This window comes from Myodes glareolus, chromosome 17 (genome assembly GCF_982192425.1).
Source record: "Myodes glareolus chromosome 17, mMyoGla1.1, whole genome shotgun sequence".
In the NCBI taxonomy this organism is placed as follows: Eukaryota; Metazoa; Chordata; class Mammalia; order Rodentia; family Cricetidae; genus Myodes; species Myodes glareolus.
The window spans coordinates 25505209-25523441 of record NC_142042.1 but is presented as its reverse complement, the minus strand read 5'-3'; the positions used below and the strand labels follow the sequence as shown (position 1 = coordinate 25523441).

Sequence of the window (18233 nt, the reverse complement as noted above, 5' to 3'; positions counted from 1 at the left end):
CCTGGTTTTCAGCTTCATCTGTTGTATTACTAGGTGGAGTAGCAACTTGCAAAGTCCTTACACACAGAAGTGATAGCCTTTTCAGTTACTTTTACTGGAATTCCAGCTCATTGCTATCAGCTCTTACTACAGATGGAAACTGTAATGTTAATTTTGAACATTTTTGCCATTAGTGGATACAGACAGTGATCACCTGGCGGAGAGATCTATCGAAGAGGTTTACTACCTGTGGTGTTTGGCTGGAGGTGACCTGGAGAAGGAGCTTACAAACAAGGAAATTATTCGATCCAAACCACCTATCTGCACACTCCCAAAGTAAGTAAAAAATGTTTCTGGTAATATGATTTAATATTTTTGCTACTTCTTAATTTTTATTTAATTTAATTTTTAAATGAATTTTGGTAGCTGTTCTAATTAAGTGAACAAGGAAACAAAACACTACAACTTGTTGGATGGTCTAGAATTTTATTTGCAGAGTTTCTATCAATATTTATTATTTCTTATGAATATTGTTTTTAAGAAATAATTTGCTTTGTTATCTATTTGAAAATCATGTAATAATAATATATGTATCAGTTATTTTTTCAAACATCACTATTCATGTAAAAATATAAATAAATGTGTATTTCTTGACCTCTAAAATTTTAGTTTCACAGTCTAGGACAGATTTGACTGTAGGTGTATTAGTTTCTTTTGGGCTTACAGGTCCAGAGGGAAAGTCCCTAATGTCTCGAAGTCATGGTAGCAGGAAACAGAGAGGCCACATTCTCATTTGCACACAGGAAGCAGACAGAGTGAGAGAGGAACAGAGAAAGGGGGGAGGGGGGAGGGGAGAGGAGGGGAGAGGAGGGAAAATATTAGCAAGTGGCACAAGGTCATAAAACCTCAAAGCCCCAGTGATGCACTTCCTCCAACAAGGCTGCACCTCCTAAAAGTGCCCTAACCTTCCCAGACAGCTCTACTGAGGACCAAAGGTTCAACTACATGAGCCGATTAGGAAGATTTCTCATTCAAACCACCATAAGAGAGAATAGTAGGAATGATCTGATAATCACTACTTTTGTTAAACTTTTAGATTATTTATTTAGATAGACCGTTAGTTTTCTGCCTTCCCTATTTTAAATTTTTCTTTTTTTCCTTTTCATTTTTGTATTGGTTTTCAAACCCAGGACCTTACATATGTGGCAAGGCAAGTATCCTATTACTAAACTGCCTTATTAGTTCTTTCTGTCCTTTGTAAGTAGTTTTTTTAGACCTTAACGTCTATTGTGCCATTCACCCAATAAGTTAAATATGAAATCAGCAAGAAATCATAGAAAATTAAAAATTACTTGAATGATAAATTCTGAAAAGTAGACTTTTGTACTTCTAAACCAGTTCCAAGCATTTGTTGTTCCTGCTCTGAGAGCCTGTCAAGCAGAGTGCTTTTTCTCCCTCCCCTTTTAGTTTTCACCTATGCAAACTTTCTCAAATGCACGTTTGAATACTGTTAGCACAGTCATTTCCTGCTGCACGCGCATGGAGAGAGACCGCAGCTCACACTCTGTACCCTGCAGAGCTGTCTATCTCCGCCCCTGTGACAAACGCCCTGACCCTGAGCAGCCTGGGGAGGAGAGGCTACTCTAGCCTGCAGTCCCAGTGCATCACTGCGGAAGTCAGGGCAGACACTCAGGGCAGAAACTTGAAGGTACAGCATTACCTCTGACCAGGAAACTTTTCCAATAGCTAAGAAGTACAGGGGGAAGCATGTAAGATGCTGCTTGCCAGCTGACTCAAAGTCTAGTTTATATTCAGCTAGCTTTCTTGCACAGGTCAGGGCTACCTGCCTAGGGATGATTCCTCCCATACTGGGCTAGGCAGTCCTGCATCCATTAACAACCCAGAAAGTCTCTCACAGACATACCTGCATGCCATCCTGACCTAGACAATTCTTCACCTGGGGCTTTGCTTTTAAATGACTCTAGACTGTATCAAAATGACAGTTAAGACTAGCCAGGATATCAAATACCAGACTTACAGCTAATCACAGACATATATATTTAAAAGTATGCCTTGTTTGGAGAAACTTCAGCTGGCAGTCAGAGTTTTTGAAACCTTTGCTTTTTGTGTGTGTGTGTGTGTGTGTGTGTGTAAGTCAAGGTCTCATGAAGCCCATAGAATTGAACTCACTGTGTACCTCTCTGACCCCAAATTCTTGATGCCTCAGCCTCTACCTTCCAAGCACTGGGGTCCAGGCATATGCACCATGTTGGACTTTGTTTCCAAAATTAACTGTCTAGTCTGAATTTTACTTCTTAATGATGGGATTGTGATAGAAAAAAATTTATTTCTAGAAGAAATAAAAAGATTTTTTGTGATCATTATAACAGCTTTTGTCTTCCTTCCTTCCTTCCTTCCTTCCTTCCTTCCTTCCTTCCTTCCTTCCTTCCTTCCTTCCTTCCTTCCTTCTTTCCTTTCTTCCAATCTTAGTTTTCTCTTTGAAGATGGTGAAAGTTTTGGACAAGGTCGAGACAGAAGCTCACTCTTAGACGATACCACCGTGACGTTGTCCTTATGCCAGCTAAGAAATGTAAGTATAAAAATTACCAAATGTGCTTTTCACAATTGTTAAAACATTGAAACCTTAAAGATAACACAAGACACTTTGCATTCATGCTTGATCTCCTGATACCCAAGAGAGCTTCTGTAGTGAGTAGAGCTGTGAGAGAATGGCATCTGTGTGACTCCAGCCTTCACACACTCACAGCATTGTTGATCTTTTCATCAGCATCTGGTAACACATGATCTTAAATGTTAAATAATTCTAGGTGGTCGGATTCTGATGTTTTAGAACGCATATGCTAATCGCAGTCACCTGATTTTAGTGTGACCGTGAGTTTCAACTATTTCCTCACCTGTTCTGTCTATTATAGCTTTGTCCATGTCATCAATATTTCTGAACGAGTTCATGGAAGAGCTTTTAAATATGTATCCAGATATTGTGATACACTGCCTATAATTCATCCAAATATCTTTAAAAATATATGGAAAAGCACCTCTTTTTAAATAATATTTAATAAATGAATATATAAAAAGTACTTCTTTTTAATAAATCATTCTTATTTTAAAATATCTTTTGCATTTACATTTTATATTATGTTAGTAATACAGTGTTGTATGTGAAGAAATGGTGGGAATGATGCCTAGTTTAACCCTTGTCAGAAATGTGGTGTGTTTGCATGTCCATGAAAAATACTAATCTTTGGAGTCTATTTTTTTTGCTTCTTTGGACTGTTGTGAATTCATAATTTTTGCATTACTATTTTTAAGTAGTTATTACTCTTGCCACCAAATATAATGATTTATGAATTTATTATTTTTAAATTCACAGAGATTAAAAGATGTTGGAGGGGAAGCTTTTTATCCATTACTTGAAGATGAGTGAGTATATGCTGCTTTATTTGACTTGTTCCCTGTTTTTATTAGATTAATAAGAAGTTTCTATATTTTAAATTGAACATTTAGGAAGTAGTGCTTTAATTTATTAGAATATTGTCTTTGTCGGTATTTTTGCTTTTTTGTTCCTTTACAGCCAGTCGACTTTACCTCATTCAAACAGCAATAATGAGCTATCTGCAGCTGCTACCCTGCCTTTAATCATCAGAGAGAGGGATACAGAATATCAACTAAACAGAATTATTCTCTTCGACAGGCTACTGAAGGTAGGAATTGTAGAATAGCAAATGTTAATGATGGTTCATGAGTTGTCCTTTAATGCTGTTAATCCTTACAGCTTGACGTTATGAGAAGAAATCTTATAATCTCTTTTCTAATTAAGTTTTCTAATTTATAGAATTGATACAGGTTCCAAAGGTGACAATATGTAAGAGATCATCCCGAATAAGAATTAACATAATTTTTAAGTAAGGCACAAAAGTCTATAGGAAAAAGTACCAATTTTGATAGAGAAAAATAGAATACAAAATATAAATACAACTAGGTAACAAAATACTAAGCTCACCGTTAGAAGAAATGATAATACCGTTACAATGGGATATTCTTCCACATTAAGAAGACTAGCATGGGCTTGGAAAACTAGGCTTCTCCTTTTTAAAGGAGATTGGAAACATTTTGTAAAGCAGATTTAAGGTGTTTGTTAAGTACCCTGTGTGTGCTAATAATTACCTTCTAGAAGTCCCTTCAAATTGCAGATTTATAGGAGGACAAATGTGCTAGATATACAAGAAGTGACAGTGCCTTATGCTCAGTGCATGCCTTCTATACCACAAGGAATGTACAAGGTTCTCGTGCCCATTGTCTTCTTAACACCAGAGTCCTCCTTTTCAGTCACTTACAATCTGCCCAGAGCACAAAACAGATAGGGATGATGAAAAACAGGTAGAATTAGCTCCTGCTTTTAATTTTGTTACTCAGCTTTTGGAGATGGTTAGGGGTCAATTCATATATTAACCTATATAGATAAAACCAGACCTAATGGTTATTAATCTTAGAAATGTATTAAAGGACACTTCAAATCTATCACCAATGTTTATTACAAAGTGTCCAGACTAGAAGGTGGCGCCTGGCAATTTGAAACACTTTCTATTTCTTGCATTGATGCTATTTTCCTTTTAATTATTGTTTTTAAATTACTTACTTATTGTTGTATGTATATGATGTATGTTATCTATTTATTATTGTGTGTGTATGTTATATGTTTGGGCACCTGTGCCAGAGTATACATGTAGAAACCAACTTTGTGAAGCCCATTCTCTCCTTTTGCCCTTACATGGATCCCATGTATTAAACACTGATCATTAGGCAAGTGCCTTTATCCCCTGAGTCATTCCTCCGTTTAGTCACGTGTGTCAGTTAAATAGCTGACCCATAGAGCCTACATATTTACAAGGTGCCAGTGTACAAAATACAACTCTCAAGTCAAAATAAGCTCATCTGTTTCTTCAAACATTTACCATTTATTTGTTGCATACCAATCCCAGTTTCCCCTTCCTCCTCTTCCCTTGCTCCTCCCCCTTACCCCCACCTGCTCCTCAGAAAGGTTAAGGCTCTTCTTGGGAAGTCAACTACATTTATCATTTCTTTGTGGCAAAATAGTTATCAACTTTGTGGCTTTATTGTAAAATATATTGTACTATTATTTATAGTAGTCTCTCTTCTGTGCAATAGAACACTAGTATTTATTTCGTTGCCTAACTGCACACACTGGGCCTCTTCCTTCCTTCACCACTCTCCTCTGCAGCTACACTGAACATCTCTACTTTGAATTTGTAAGAGGCCACTTTTCCTTGCTAATTGTTTCTCTACTTCTAATTCACATATGAGTGAGACCATATGTATTTGTCTTCTTTGATTGGATTATTTGATTTAACATAATGTCTTCCTGCTTTATTCATGCTGTCTCAAATTATAGTATTTCATGTTTGGGAACTGAATAATATTTCATTTTACAGCATATGCCATGTTTCCTTTATCTACTCATCATTAATTCACATAAGCTAATTTTATTTGTTGCTTACTCTGAATCGTGGTAGTTCAATAAGCATGTCAGTCCAGATGTGTCCTGAACATAGTGATTCTATTTCCTTTGAATTCATACCCACAATTGGAAGATGTGGATCATTATGTATAGGTTGAAGTAAAATGTCCCCACAGGCTTGTATCTGTGAACACTTGATCACTGTGTTTTAGGATATGTGGAACCTGCAAGGGGTACAGCCTAGTTGGAGCACATGAGCCCTAGCAGTAGACTTTGAAATTTCTAGGTCAGTCCTAATTCTGGCTCTCACGTAACAAGTAGCTGCTCTCCAACAAGCCACCACATGCCTTTCCCACTGATGGACAATATCGTTCCAGCTCATGGGCCGGACAAACCTCTCTTCTCTTAGTTGTTTCTGTGGGGCATTCTACTCTGGGAGTGATAAGGAAAGTAGTACAGTCAGACAGATCTGTCTTTAAGGTTTTGAAGAAATTCCATGATCTTTTCCTTAACGGCTGTATGAATTGATATTGCCACCAACAGTGTGCAAGGGTTCACTTTTCTTCACACCCTCAAAAGTACTTGTTACTCTGCCTCTCAGTAGAGGCCATTGCAGCTCTCAGGTGAGATGCTTCTGTGTGGTTTCCAGTTTGTATTTCCCTGGACTGCTGATGCTGAGCAGTGTTTTCAGTGCCAGTGCCTGTCTGCAGATCTTTTGAGAACTGTCTATTAAGAACTACTGGTAGTTATTTTTTTAAACTATCAAGGTATTGGTCTCTTCACTGTATTCTAGTAATCAGTTCCTTGTCAGATGTATAGCTTTCCAATATTTTCTACAATTCTGTCAACCCTCTCAGACTCTACAGATTGTTTAATTTGCTGTAAAGTAGCTTTTAACTTGATGTATCCATTTTTTCCTTTTTGTCCATGTATTTTTGAAATAATTTTTTTAAAAAAAATTTATTAATTCCGACATCCCTGCATTTCTTCTCCAGTATTTTCTTCTAGTTGATTTACACTTCCTGACCTGACATTTAAGTGTGTACTCTAATTTTAGTTGATTTTTGAAGTCAGTGAGAGGAAGGAGTCTGGTTTCTGGCTTTTTGCTTGTGATTACTGCCATCGTCCACGTTAGAGGAGCTGCAGGTGGCAATTGAGCTTCAGTTTAGCCTACCAGGAAGCAAGGCACTGATTAGTGAAACTTGGATAGGCAGGGCCCCGAGAGCTTCAGCTCCGGAATGCCTCTTCCTGCTGCTGTGTCTTTCCACGTTTGCTGCTGCAGTTATTCTCTGATGCCTGGCATGGTAGGGACTGGGTGTGAGGGGAATCCCCAGTGCCTGTAATGCAGTGTGATTATCCTGTTCTACTGGTCATTTTTATCTGTGGATTATTATAAAGGTGATTTCCTCTTTAACTGAAATGAGGATTTTATACAATAATAGTGGTTAGTTTGAATAAAACTTTGATGGTTAAAAGTTTTTACAAATGTAGTAAGAGATTAGGTTTGTTTAGTGGGAAAATTAATATAGGCAGTGTTGCCCCTGCCTCTGATAAAGCAAGGGCTGCAGAGGGTAGAAAATAGGACCAAGGAAGTGTCATGCAACTAGGACTTATGAGTTCTTTTGAGGAGCCATATAGACTATGGTTTAGGTTAACGACTAAGGAAAACAAGTTCTTTTTGATACTGGGAAATGTATTCACAGGTTTTGGTGCATCCTAGCTAAAACAAAACTTTAAATGACTTCATGTAACTAATAAGCAAAGGATCAGATAGTCAGTTAAGATCATTAGACTGGACTCCAAAATATGAGAAGTCAAGCTAGTAACCTGGTTTTCTGGCAATTATAAAAACTGCTGCCTATGTAAACAATTATGGCTGAAAGCCTCCTGATCTAGAAGTCTACTGAGGAAATGTTTAACTGCATGTGGGACTTGGGAATAATTTTTTTCACCTGTAATATGTAAAATGTTTAATCATGGAAGGGATATGGAAAACAAGCTGTTTTTTACTTGTATTTATTATAATCATTAACTTGAAAAAATAGAATATAACAACACTGTGATTTTTATATTGCTTAAAAAATTTTGCTGGGATTTATAAGCTATAAGAGAAAATAGAAGTTAGAAGAAAGATATCAGGAAAGAAGAGGTAAAACATCAGGATAAAAATAACAGAACAGAAAAAGAAAAGAGTAGAACAAGCAACAGAAAGAATAATAAAATGAAGAAGCAACTTTTATCCCTCGGAAAAGAAGTCTGTGTGATTTTTCTCACTGGCTCTGCATCTTGTTCCCAGTCTCTCTGTGAGATGCTGGAAGATTGGTCCTCCAGCAGGATAACTAATTTTCCTACTCCATTTACTGAATGACTAACAGTTCTCCAAAACGTGCTTTGTGGATGCCTGAAATTATGTTCCATTTGCTATTCTGTTCTGTTGTTGTATATCAGTTTTCATTTTGGTACCATGGTGGTTTTATTTTATTACCTTTGTAGTGTATTTTAGAATCAGAGAGTGTAATTTATTGTACGCAAAATTGGCTTGCTTTTGTTTCTATTCACATTTTAGGGGTTTTATTCTCATTCAATGAAGAATATCCTTGGTGTTTGACAGAGATTACATTGAATCTGTAGATGGTTTTGGATAGTATGTGCATTCTAACAATATTTAATGACCAATCCATGAGCCTGAGACAGTTTTCCTCTTTTATGTATCTTCTCTAATATCTGTTCTGGGGGTTAGGATTTTATGGTTTATTTATTTGCTTGTGATAAGCTTTTGCTATGAAGCTAGGCTGGCTTCAAACTCATTCTCCTGCCTCATCATTACACATACTGTGATTACAGGCATGTGACATCATTCTCAGCCACTCAATTTTTCTCATCAACTTTATAGAATAGATAAAGGTATTTTATCTTTTTTATTAAATATATTTTATAAATTCTAAATAATATTTTATAAATAAGCTTATAAAGTAAAATTTATAAATTTTAGGTAGTATAATATATATTGTATATAGAGTTTCTTGATTTCTCTTTTATCTACTTCATTATGAATATAATGAAATTGATTTTTTCCTGATTTCATATACTGAAACTTCATTAAGTTCATTAGTTCTAATACATTTTGGAGGAATCCTTATGATTTTGAATATATAGATCATGTTTCTGTAAGTAGTTTGCATGGCCTTTATTTCTTTGTCTTGCCTGGTCGCTGACTCAAACTCCTGTAACACTCTGGACAAAAGAATAAGAGTGGACGTCTTGTTCCACATCTTAGAATGAATGTGTTCAGCTCTTCCCAGGGCAGAATGATGTTAGCTGTGAGCTCGGTCTTTATTATATGTGGTACATTCTTTTCCATCTAATTTGTAAAGATTCTTTTCATGAAAGTGGTGGTGGATTTTGTTAAATATTTTCTGTATTTATTGATAGAATAATATGCTTATTGTTCTTCATTGTGTTCGTATTGTATATCTCATTTTTGCCTTGTGTGTGGTGAGCCATCGCTATGATGAATCCCACTGGATTATCATGAATCTTTCGTATGCTATAGGACTCAGTTTATAGTTATCATGTTGAAAATTTATACTTTGTATTCATTAGGGATGCTCTTGTTTTTCTTGTCTAGTTTTGGTATTAGGGTAATGCTGTACTCTAGAATGTGTTTAGACAAATTCTTCTATTCATAGTTAAGATAATTTGAGGAGAGATGATTAGCTTTCTCTGTTTGCTGATATTCAAACATCTAGTCCTAGACTTTGAATTGAAATGGGATGATTTTGCTATAAATTCAGTCCTGCTAACCTGTTTTGGGGCCATTCAGATTTTAAATTTGTTCAGCATTCAGTCTTGAAAGGGCATATGTCCATGACTTTGTCCATTTCTTCCAGTTTATCCAAGTTATTGATTATAGTAGTTCTTGATAGTCTCTGATAATACTTTGTGTTTCTGTGGTATCAGTCATACATGTTTCTTTTTATCTCTTATTTTATTTGGGTCTTTTCTATAATGAATTAGTTTGTGTGTGTACACACACACATGAGTGTATGTATGTATGTATGTATGAGTGTGTGTATGTGTGTGTACTGTGTATGCAGTGTCTACAGAGGCTAGAAGAGAATGTTGGATCCTCAGAACTGGAGTTATAGGTAGTTGTGGGGCAACATGTGAGTGCTAGGAACCAAACCCTGGTGCTATTAACCCCTGAGCCATCTCCAGTCTCTTGTTCTCTCTTTCTTTTTCAAGTATAGCTAAGGGTTTTTTATTTTGTTTGTTTTTTTAAATATGCCTTTTTATTTATCTTTTTACTCTTTTCATGAACTCAATCTTATTTATTCTTTTTCTAATGTTTATTATTTAATTTTTTCTTCCAACTTTGCTTACTTGTTCTGTCTTCTAGTTCCTTTATATAGATTGTTAATGTGAAATGTTACTGATTTCCATGAACTTCCTCATAGAGCTGATTTTACTGTATACCATAAATTTTTCGGTATGTTGTTTCTATTACTGTTTGTTTCAAAAAAATATTTTAATTTCTTTCATAATGTTGCCTTTGGATGCATTGATAACTCGGAATTATACTATTTAATTCCTATTTGTCTGTGTTCTTTTCAAACTTTTTCTGGTGATTTAGTTCTAGTTTTATTTTATTGTGGTTGATTAAATATATATGATATGATTTTACTTTTTGATGATTTTTTAAATTTAACTTCTTTATTGATTCTTTGGGGGTTTCACATCATATAGCCCAACTCCCCTCACCTCCTGGTCCTGCTATATCCTCCCTCAACCCTGCAGCACCTCCCCCCACAAAAGAGAACAAAACACAGTAAGCAAACAAGCAAACAAACAAAAACAAGAACAGAATAAAACAAAACAAACAACAACAACAACAAAACCTCTTTGCTTCTCCTTCTTTCCCATCTCTCCAAACCTCGTCATTCCTCCAGTGGCATTGAGGGTCTCAGTGTGTCATAATGTATACCCTTTGTCCTGTCAGCTTTGCTAGCAAATCCTCGTTGCAATGAGTGACTGAGCTAGTTCAAGGCCTCAGGTTCTGGGTACACTATCATCACTGGATCCTCACTGGAACTCTTCTGGGATATCCTGAGGCCACCTCAAGTCTCAGAGGTCCTATGAACAATACCCACAGTCCTTTCGCAAGCTCCAGGGGGTCCTGTGAGATAGATGTTAGGGTGTGCCAACCTAAGGCCCATGTCACCTCAGGGAACTTTAGGTATCATAGAGATGAAATCAGAGGGCCATGCTAGTTGGCCCTGCCCTTCACTGGCCCTGGGAAAGCTAACTTTGCCTCTAACTGAGCACTGCAGCAAGAAAGCTGACCCCCTGGCCTCACAGGAGAGGTGGCCCCTGAATTCAGGAGAGATGGCCATACCCCTAGCCACAGGAGAGAGTGAACCGACCCTGAGGGCATGAACTGACCAGCTCAGCTACCACCCAGGCCCTTTTCTGACTATTTTTATCTTTTCATAGGCTTATCCTTATAAAAAAAATCAAATCTGGAAAGAAGCAAGGATTGACATTCCTCCACTTATGAGGGGTTTAACCTGGGCTGCTCTTCTGGGAGTAGAGGTAAGAAAGCAAAAGGTTATAAACTGATGAGTAGTGTGTAAGAATGTAAAATGTAGAGTGCTGCTGGTGTAGGAACCCACATTTCCCTTCCACGTGCTTGGGGTACCGTGATGGCAGATTGTGAGGTCAAGACCAGCATGGACTCTATGCAGGAACCCTGTCTCCAAAAACTGTACTTCCCGTCAAATTTTACAGTATTAATAGGAAAGTATGTATTGAAATATGAACATCAGAATATTTGACAATTTTAAGTAGAAAAATACATGTAGAGAATAGAATATATACTACAAATTGATGTGCTTTAATATTTTATTGATTAATTTCCATGATAAATATCACTATTATTTTGAGCAGATTATCTAATGAATATGTGTCAGTTATAAGTTTGCCATCCTGCTTATGAAGTATGCCCATTTTTCAATATAACTGCAACTTATAAGGTGTTCCAAGTTGATAAATCTTTTATGCCAATTGTTATTAATGATAATAACAAAACATAGAGTCCAAAAAAACATAGAGTCCATTGTATGTTGGCCTACTGCTCCTGGGTGTGGTGCCTCAACTATTTTTAATCTTTACAGACCTCTATTGGCAGAATTTCCTTTTCTTTATTCTTGCATTTCTTAATGGGCATCTAAATTCTTTGAAATTGTTTGGTTAGTTCATAAGACTGCCTATAGTTCCTTACCTCATATTCATGATTAGTACTATAGTCCAGAAAGACTTATGATGTCAGGTTTTCCAAAGCTGTTATTAATAGATATCCCAAAGAAATTGATTCAGCAACTAATTTTACTAAGTTCTTGGCTTTCCCTACCACTATACTAAGTCATAAAAATAAAAGCTTTTTTATGTGTGATCCTATAGAATATGAATAAAATTTATTGTATTTAAATAATTTTTGTGTAATGCTGTAACTAAGAAATGTTAATGAGGCTAATGTTTCTATAATTACAGGGCATCCACCCTACCCCAAACATTCCTAGTACTATCATTCTTCTGAAAAAAATATTTTATTTGCCTTTCCAATGTTAAGATAAACCTCTCTATAAAATAATGTTTTTATGAAAATATTGACTTATGAGTTAGTAATACATAGAAAACATAGTTGGTATGCTGTCCAGTTATGTGACTGTGTCATTTACCTTTTTGATATATATAATTCAAAGGGGCTCTTCTGGTTGGTTTTTTTTTTTTTTTTGAAGTAAAATTTTACACTGTTGCCATGGTGTCTACCTGCTTCTACCTCTTGAGTGTTGGGATTAAAGGGGTGCATCAACACACCAGGTAAAGGTCTACATCACCAAAATGGCGAATGTCACTTACAATAGACCTCCATCATACATGTCAAAGATGTAGAGAAATTTTTTGTTGTTGCTTTTAAGTTGTTGTTTTGTTTTGTTTTGTTTTTTGAGACGGGGTTTCTCTGTACCTTTGTACCTGTCCTGGAACTCACTCTCTAAACCAGGCTGGCCTCAAACTCACAGAGATCTGCCTGTCTCTCCTTCCTGAGTGCTGGGATTAAAGATGTACACCCCCACTGCCCAGCTAACATTTACTATAATTGGGTAGGTCTTCAAAAAATAGGTATTTATATGAAACAGGTTTCTTCTGCTAAGCATCACTAATCCAAAAGTTTGAAATTTAAAAGCTTTGAATATTGACATCTTTCTGAAAACTAATAGATTTTGCATCTTTTATATTAGAGATACTTTATTCAAATATTCCAAAAGTAGAAAAATTATAAAGTTGAAATACTTAAGATCTCAGTATATTAATGTGCAATGTCATTTTATTAAGGATATGATAAAGTAATGTCTTATTTTTTGCAGGGAGCTATTCATGCCAAGTATGAAGCAATTGACAAAGACACTCCAATTCCCACAGATCGACAAGTAAGGTTTTCCTAAGGCAATTCTGCTAATTCCTTAAATGTTAAAAGGAGTGAGGAAAATTCTCTTCCTTTCATTATTACTGTTCTGTCACTGACCAATGTGTATGGTGTTAGAAAAGGAGTTAATATGTTCAGAAACTAATGTGTGATATTTCCGAAGATTCATTGAAAAACTCAAAAACTTTTATCAACAGATTATAAAGGTGAAATAGTCTGTAAAATATCTCTTCTCTTACTTATTGAAGAAGCAAGGGCTTCTGTAGGATCATCCATTACAGTTGTATCTCAATGCCTTGCTGGTTACAGATTGAAGTGGATATTCCTCGCTGTCATCAGTATGATGAACTGTTATCATCCCCAGAAGGTCATGCAAAGTTCCGGCGTGTACTGAAAGCTTGGGTAGTTTCTCATCCTGATCTTGTGTACTGGCAAGGTAACTTTTTAGTTAGTAGGACTTTTCTTCAAGTCTTTTTCATTTTGAGGGGGAAGAAAAACACTAAAATTCCAGTGCATTTTGAAGATGTTATCTCTACATAAATTATCAAACAAACTTGGTCTAAATGCTTTAAAGAAAACATTTTACATGATATTTAGGCAGCATGAGGTGGCATTGGGAAAACAGAGTCTAATCTTGTGGAAACAATTTTAATCTTATCAAAAGTAGTGAAATAACTTTTACCACAAAAGACATTAGACTATTTGAGAACGTTACTATTTAAGCATTCCTAATCTATAATTACTGTAATAATTAGGAAAAGGCTATCACCTTAAAAGTGCTCATTTTAGTTCTTTCCTTTTTTTCCCTAGTATCTTTAATGTCTCTAATCCTGGATTTTTAGCATTTGCCATTATTATTTTTATGATCACTAGTTTATAAATGAGGAACCAGTTCAATCCAACCCATTTTTGAGTGTTTTGTTGTAAGCAGTGGTTTTTGATTTTGAGTTTCATATTGATTACTTACTACTCCTAAAGGTTTGATTATCTGTTGTCCAGCACATTTCAGAGATGTTCTATATCCTCTGAACCCATTTGTGTGTGTATATATATGATTATAAGTGAATAGCATTATTATCAATAAAACAAATATGTATTTGTATATTTTTCACTAATTGTAAAGATTTTTTCATAACATGAAGAAAAAGCACTTATGGCAAAGAGCCATCTCTTAAATGAGAAAGCATCCTGAAGGGTCCAAATAATTATTTAGTTCATATACAGTTTGAGTCAGAATTGTGACGTAAAGTCCTCTAACATATTCATGTGTCACTATTGCTGTTGCTCTTTTCCTTATAATCATATGTATGATTAATAATAACTGACTTATTTTGGATACTGATGATATGGAAGATGCAGAACGGGCATCTGTAGATGTACTTACAATGCTTAACATTTGGAAGGAGTGCAAGACTAGAGTAATGGAGTGTATTCATTTTACTTTTTGTCTCAACTCATCTACATCAGGTCTTGACTCACTGTGCGCTCCATTCCTGTATCTAAATTTCAACAATGAAGGTAAGCTTTTTATCATTGAGAGATCATTATGCATATTATTCTTAAATATAGGGCTCAAAAATAGAAGTTCTTATCTTAAATTTTTATTTTACCTTATACGTATCATAAAATACAGTGAAATAAAATTAATTTCTCTTAGAGAGTAAAAGTAATTAGTATTGAAGGGTATTCCTTGTCACCAGTTCATGTCTAAAAGTTTGGTGGGAATTAGGCTAATTCTTCTAAATTAATTTACCTGCTTTGATATCTTTTATAATTTGATAATTTTTATAGATTTTGGGAGAAGGTTCTGACTTCTTTAGAAATTGCTGTTAAGTGTGTTCTCCAAATAATTTGTAAACCAATCAATATTGTCAAGGTCTTTCCCTTATCAGGTATCCTGTCCATGTTATTTTAATTGTACTTGTTTGATAAAGACCTCTTAGTTCCCTTTCTGCACCAAGTCAACACTTTATGGATCAGGTGATTGATCCTCTGTCTGTTCTGTTCTCACAGACTGCTACCCATACTAGTGCTGCCAATCTTTGTTCTCACACACTCATAACCACATGCTAGTGGTGCCAGCTTTGCTCTCAGAGACTAGTACTCATGTACTAGTTCTGCCAAACTTTGTTTGACAGTCTGTTAATTAATGGCAGGTTTTTTTCTGTCCCTCCATTTTAGGACCTTTTATAATGGATTTTTAAAATAGTCTTTGGTAGATTCAACAAAATCAAATTTTGAATTCTGAATTACATCACACTTGGAGTATTCTGTCCTATATTACTTTAATATATAGGTATCTCACCTTAGACTACTCATTTTTCATGTGTTGACATAAGAAACAGAAGCTTCTGGAATTGGGTAGAGATGGCATAATCTCCAAAAACTTCTATTTCTCTCTCTGAATGATTTTATAGTGCACTGTTCTGATATCCTCACTCATTAGTCTGCTCTTGAGCTTTTGCTGTGTTTACTTTGGTATATCCAATTATGGGACACCGATCCAAGAATAATAAAATATCTGTATTTGAAAGTACAGGTTATGACTAGTATTCCTAACTCCGGAAATCTTGCCTGGATCAGTAGTAATTAAGGATTGTGAGGCTTAATTGTGAGTACCTCATTAGTAATTAGTGCTTAGAAATTAAAATAAATAAAGTTCAGGCAATTAAGATTTTACTATTGTGGTACAATGATTGACACAGTAGTTTGAAATTGAAGTTACTGGAATGTTTATCTTTTGTTGTCTCAATTTTTAAACAGCAGAAGCTTTTCTTCCTATAATTTTCTGTTTCTAGCACTTATTACCATATTTATTGTTTAATAGTAGACTCAAAACTATTGTCCTGAGTGAATAACAATAATAATTGATATTGTATTTGCTTTATTCTTTCTTAGCCTTAGCTTATGCATGCATGTCTGCTTTTATTCCAAAATACCTGTATAACTTCTTCTTGAAAGACAACTCACATGTAATTCAAGGTAAGCAAATGACTTTTCCTGTCTTTATATAGGACAAATTTCTATCAAAAATAACCAGTCTTGTCTTCATATGGAATTGTTTTTTCTTAACAAAAATAACTTATCTTCAGGATAATAGTTCTGACCCAGTAGCACATATTTATGGTTCATCACCAAAACCCAGGAAGAAAAGGAATTTTTTTTCTACTAATTCACAAGGAATTATAGTCCTTTTCTCTGACAGTCTTAGACTAATATCTGCTCTCAGCTCAGTTCGGATGCAGACATATTAGTTTAATAATGTGAAGTGTACTCTTTGTCTTTACCAATTAAAATGAAAACCAATTATTTTGGAGGACTGTTTGATAGCTTACAGTATAGGCATATGGTAGCCAGTGAATGTTGGCACAGCATTAAGCATGTTTGAATTGCTTTATAAGATTGAGGTGTATTCACACCTTAAAGACATAGCTGCTAAAGATCAGAATGGAAAAGATACATACCATTTAAGTTTAGGGTATAAAATTTCCCCAATTTTCTGTTTAGATGTATATTTTTCTAAGACCTTTAAGGGAAAGTACAGCATCTTTTTTACAGTGATGTTCTGTCATTTGTATCAGTACCATGTTGTTTAGGTTAGAATATGAGTAAAAATATGAGTAAATCCAGGTATTTTTGAAAACTAAATATGGCTGTACTATGCCAAATGCTGTGTGCCAAACCAGTCCAAACTAGGATGTATAATCCCACCACACATGTGGCACGCCCCCTGACCAGCAGGGGAAGAAAGACCACTGACACGAGGATTCTTCTCTGATCACGCTTTAATGAAGCACTGCTTGGTTGAGGGAGAGCTGGAAGTGAGGGGCCCCGAGCTGGGAGGAGTGGCGGCTTATATGCAGGTTGAAAAGATGTTCCCCCCTAACAGGACACTAGTCAGGCTAGGATTGGTGCAAAGCTGTTGCTAGGCAAACTAAGGCAAGACTCGCACCAAAAATAGAATTGCTTATCTTGTTTACCACGCTTCTCAGCGCCATCTTGTAATGGCGGATCTCAAACACGTGTGGATCCCCACACACACAGACATTCAGCAAGCTGTTGGCATAGAGAAAGGGAAAGAGAAAGACATAAAAACTGTAGCTGCCAAATGTGGTGTGTGCAAATGAGTCTCCTTTCTCCACATACACTAGGTGTGCCGCGGAGGGCCAAAGTCACTTTCACTGTCGTGATTTAGAGACGGCAGTTTAATTAATGAACATACATGATATTTTGCTTTAATGGTATGCTATATAGAGAAAGCGAGGATATATGAAGTATTGAGTCTGACAAGAATTTCTTGTATCACATGACTAATCTTTTTTTTCCAGTATAGAAATTGTTCTAAGTAGAAAAGTAACTAGAAAAGTTACTAGATAAACCTTCTTGCTACTTTAAAAAAATATTGTTGCATATATAGCCCTAAATATTATTTTTCTTGGGCTGAGAAGATAACTTAATGGTACAGTGCTTGCCTAGCATGTGTGAGGCCCTGGTTCAATCCCGACACCACCACATTTTTAAAGTAAATTATTTTTCTCTTTCTATTCTTTTGAGCCCCCTCTTCCCATGTAGTTATAAAGATTTGTGCTTCTTTGGCTTTTACTAAGTAGTTCAAACTTTTATTGCCACCTTGTTAGTGGAAATAACTTCATTGCTTCCTGAATGCTGGGATCTGCAAACCTTGTATGCATTTTGTTTGGTTGGTTTGGGTTTTGTCTCTGTAGACTGGCTAGTCTGAAACTTGGTATGTAGCTCAAGCAGGCTTTATTCCTCCTGCTCTGGCGTGCTGGAATTGGAAGCATGCATGAGCACTGGCAGCATGTTTCTGCCTGCTGATGCTGCCATCATCTTTAGGATGAACTAGCAATATTATGAGAGATAATGGATGGCAAATTAAGGTTTCGTTCTGAATAGTGAGCAGGCACGATCGCTTGCCTTGAATCTGTATCCATGTCCTTCATCTCTGTTCTCCCCAGCTAAGAGAGTCAATGCTGAGAAGCTGGTCAGAGAGGAAACCAGTGTGGATACTTATGTGGAGATTTGGAAAGTTCCTCTCTCATATGCACCGTTCAATGTTTCAATGTTTTAAGTAAACAACATGGCTTATTTATAAGCAGCCAAAAAAAATGATAGTAACAGATGATGAAATTCTTACATCAGTTTCATTTGGGGTTGTAATTGCAGAATGTATAGTAATTGTAATTGTATAGTAAGTAAAAGAGAACAATAAATTTTAATACACATAAATTAGAAAGCGCAGTTCATTATCACTGT

General features: G+C 35.8%; 1 protein-coding gene across 3 annotated transcripts in view; it reads left to right on the top strand.

Moving 5' to 3' along the window:
* The window catches only part of Tbck (TBC1 domain containing kinase), a 144477-nt gene that overhangs the window by 39721 nt on the left and 86523 nt on the right, over positions 1-18233 (top strand). For all 3 annotated transcript variants that reach the window (XM_048456743.3, XM_048456744.3, XM_048456745.3), the window contains exons 11-19: positions 174-315; positions 2470-2569; positions 3371-3420; positions 3572-3701; positions 10970-11068; positions 12901-12963; positions 13269-13395; positions 14427-14477; positions 15858-15941. In XM_048456743.3, coding sequence (XP_048312700.3) covers positions 174-315; positions 2470-2569; positions 3371-3420; positions 3572-3701; positions 10970-11068; positions 12901-12963; positions 13269-13395; positions 14427-14477; positions 15858-15941 — 846 coding nt within the window. The remainder of the gene's footprint in view (positions 1-173; positions 316-2469; positions 2570-3370; positions 3421-3571; positions 3702-10969; positions 11069-12900; positions 12964-13268; positions 13396-14426; positions 14478-15857; positions 15942-18233) is intronic.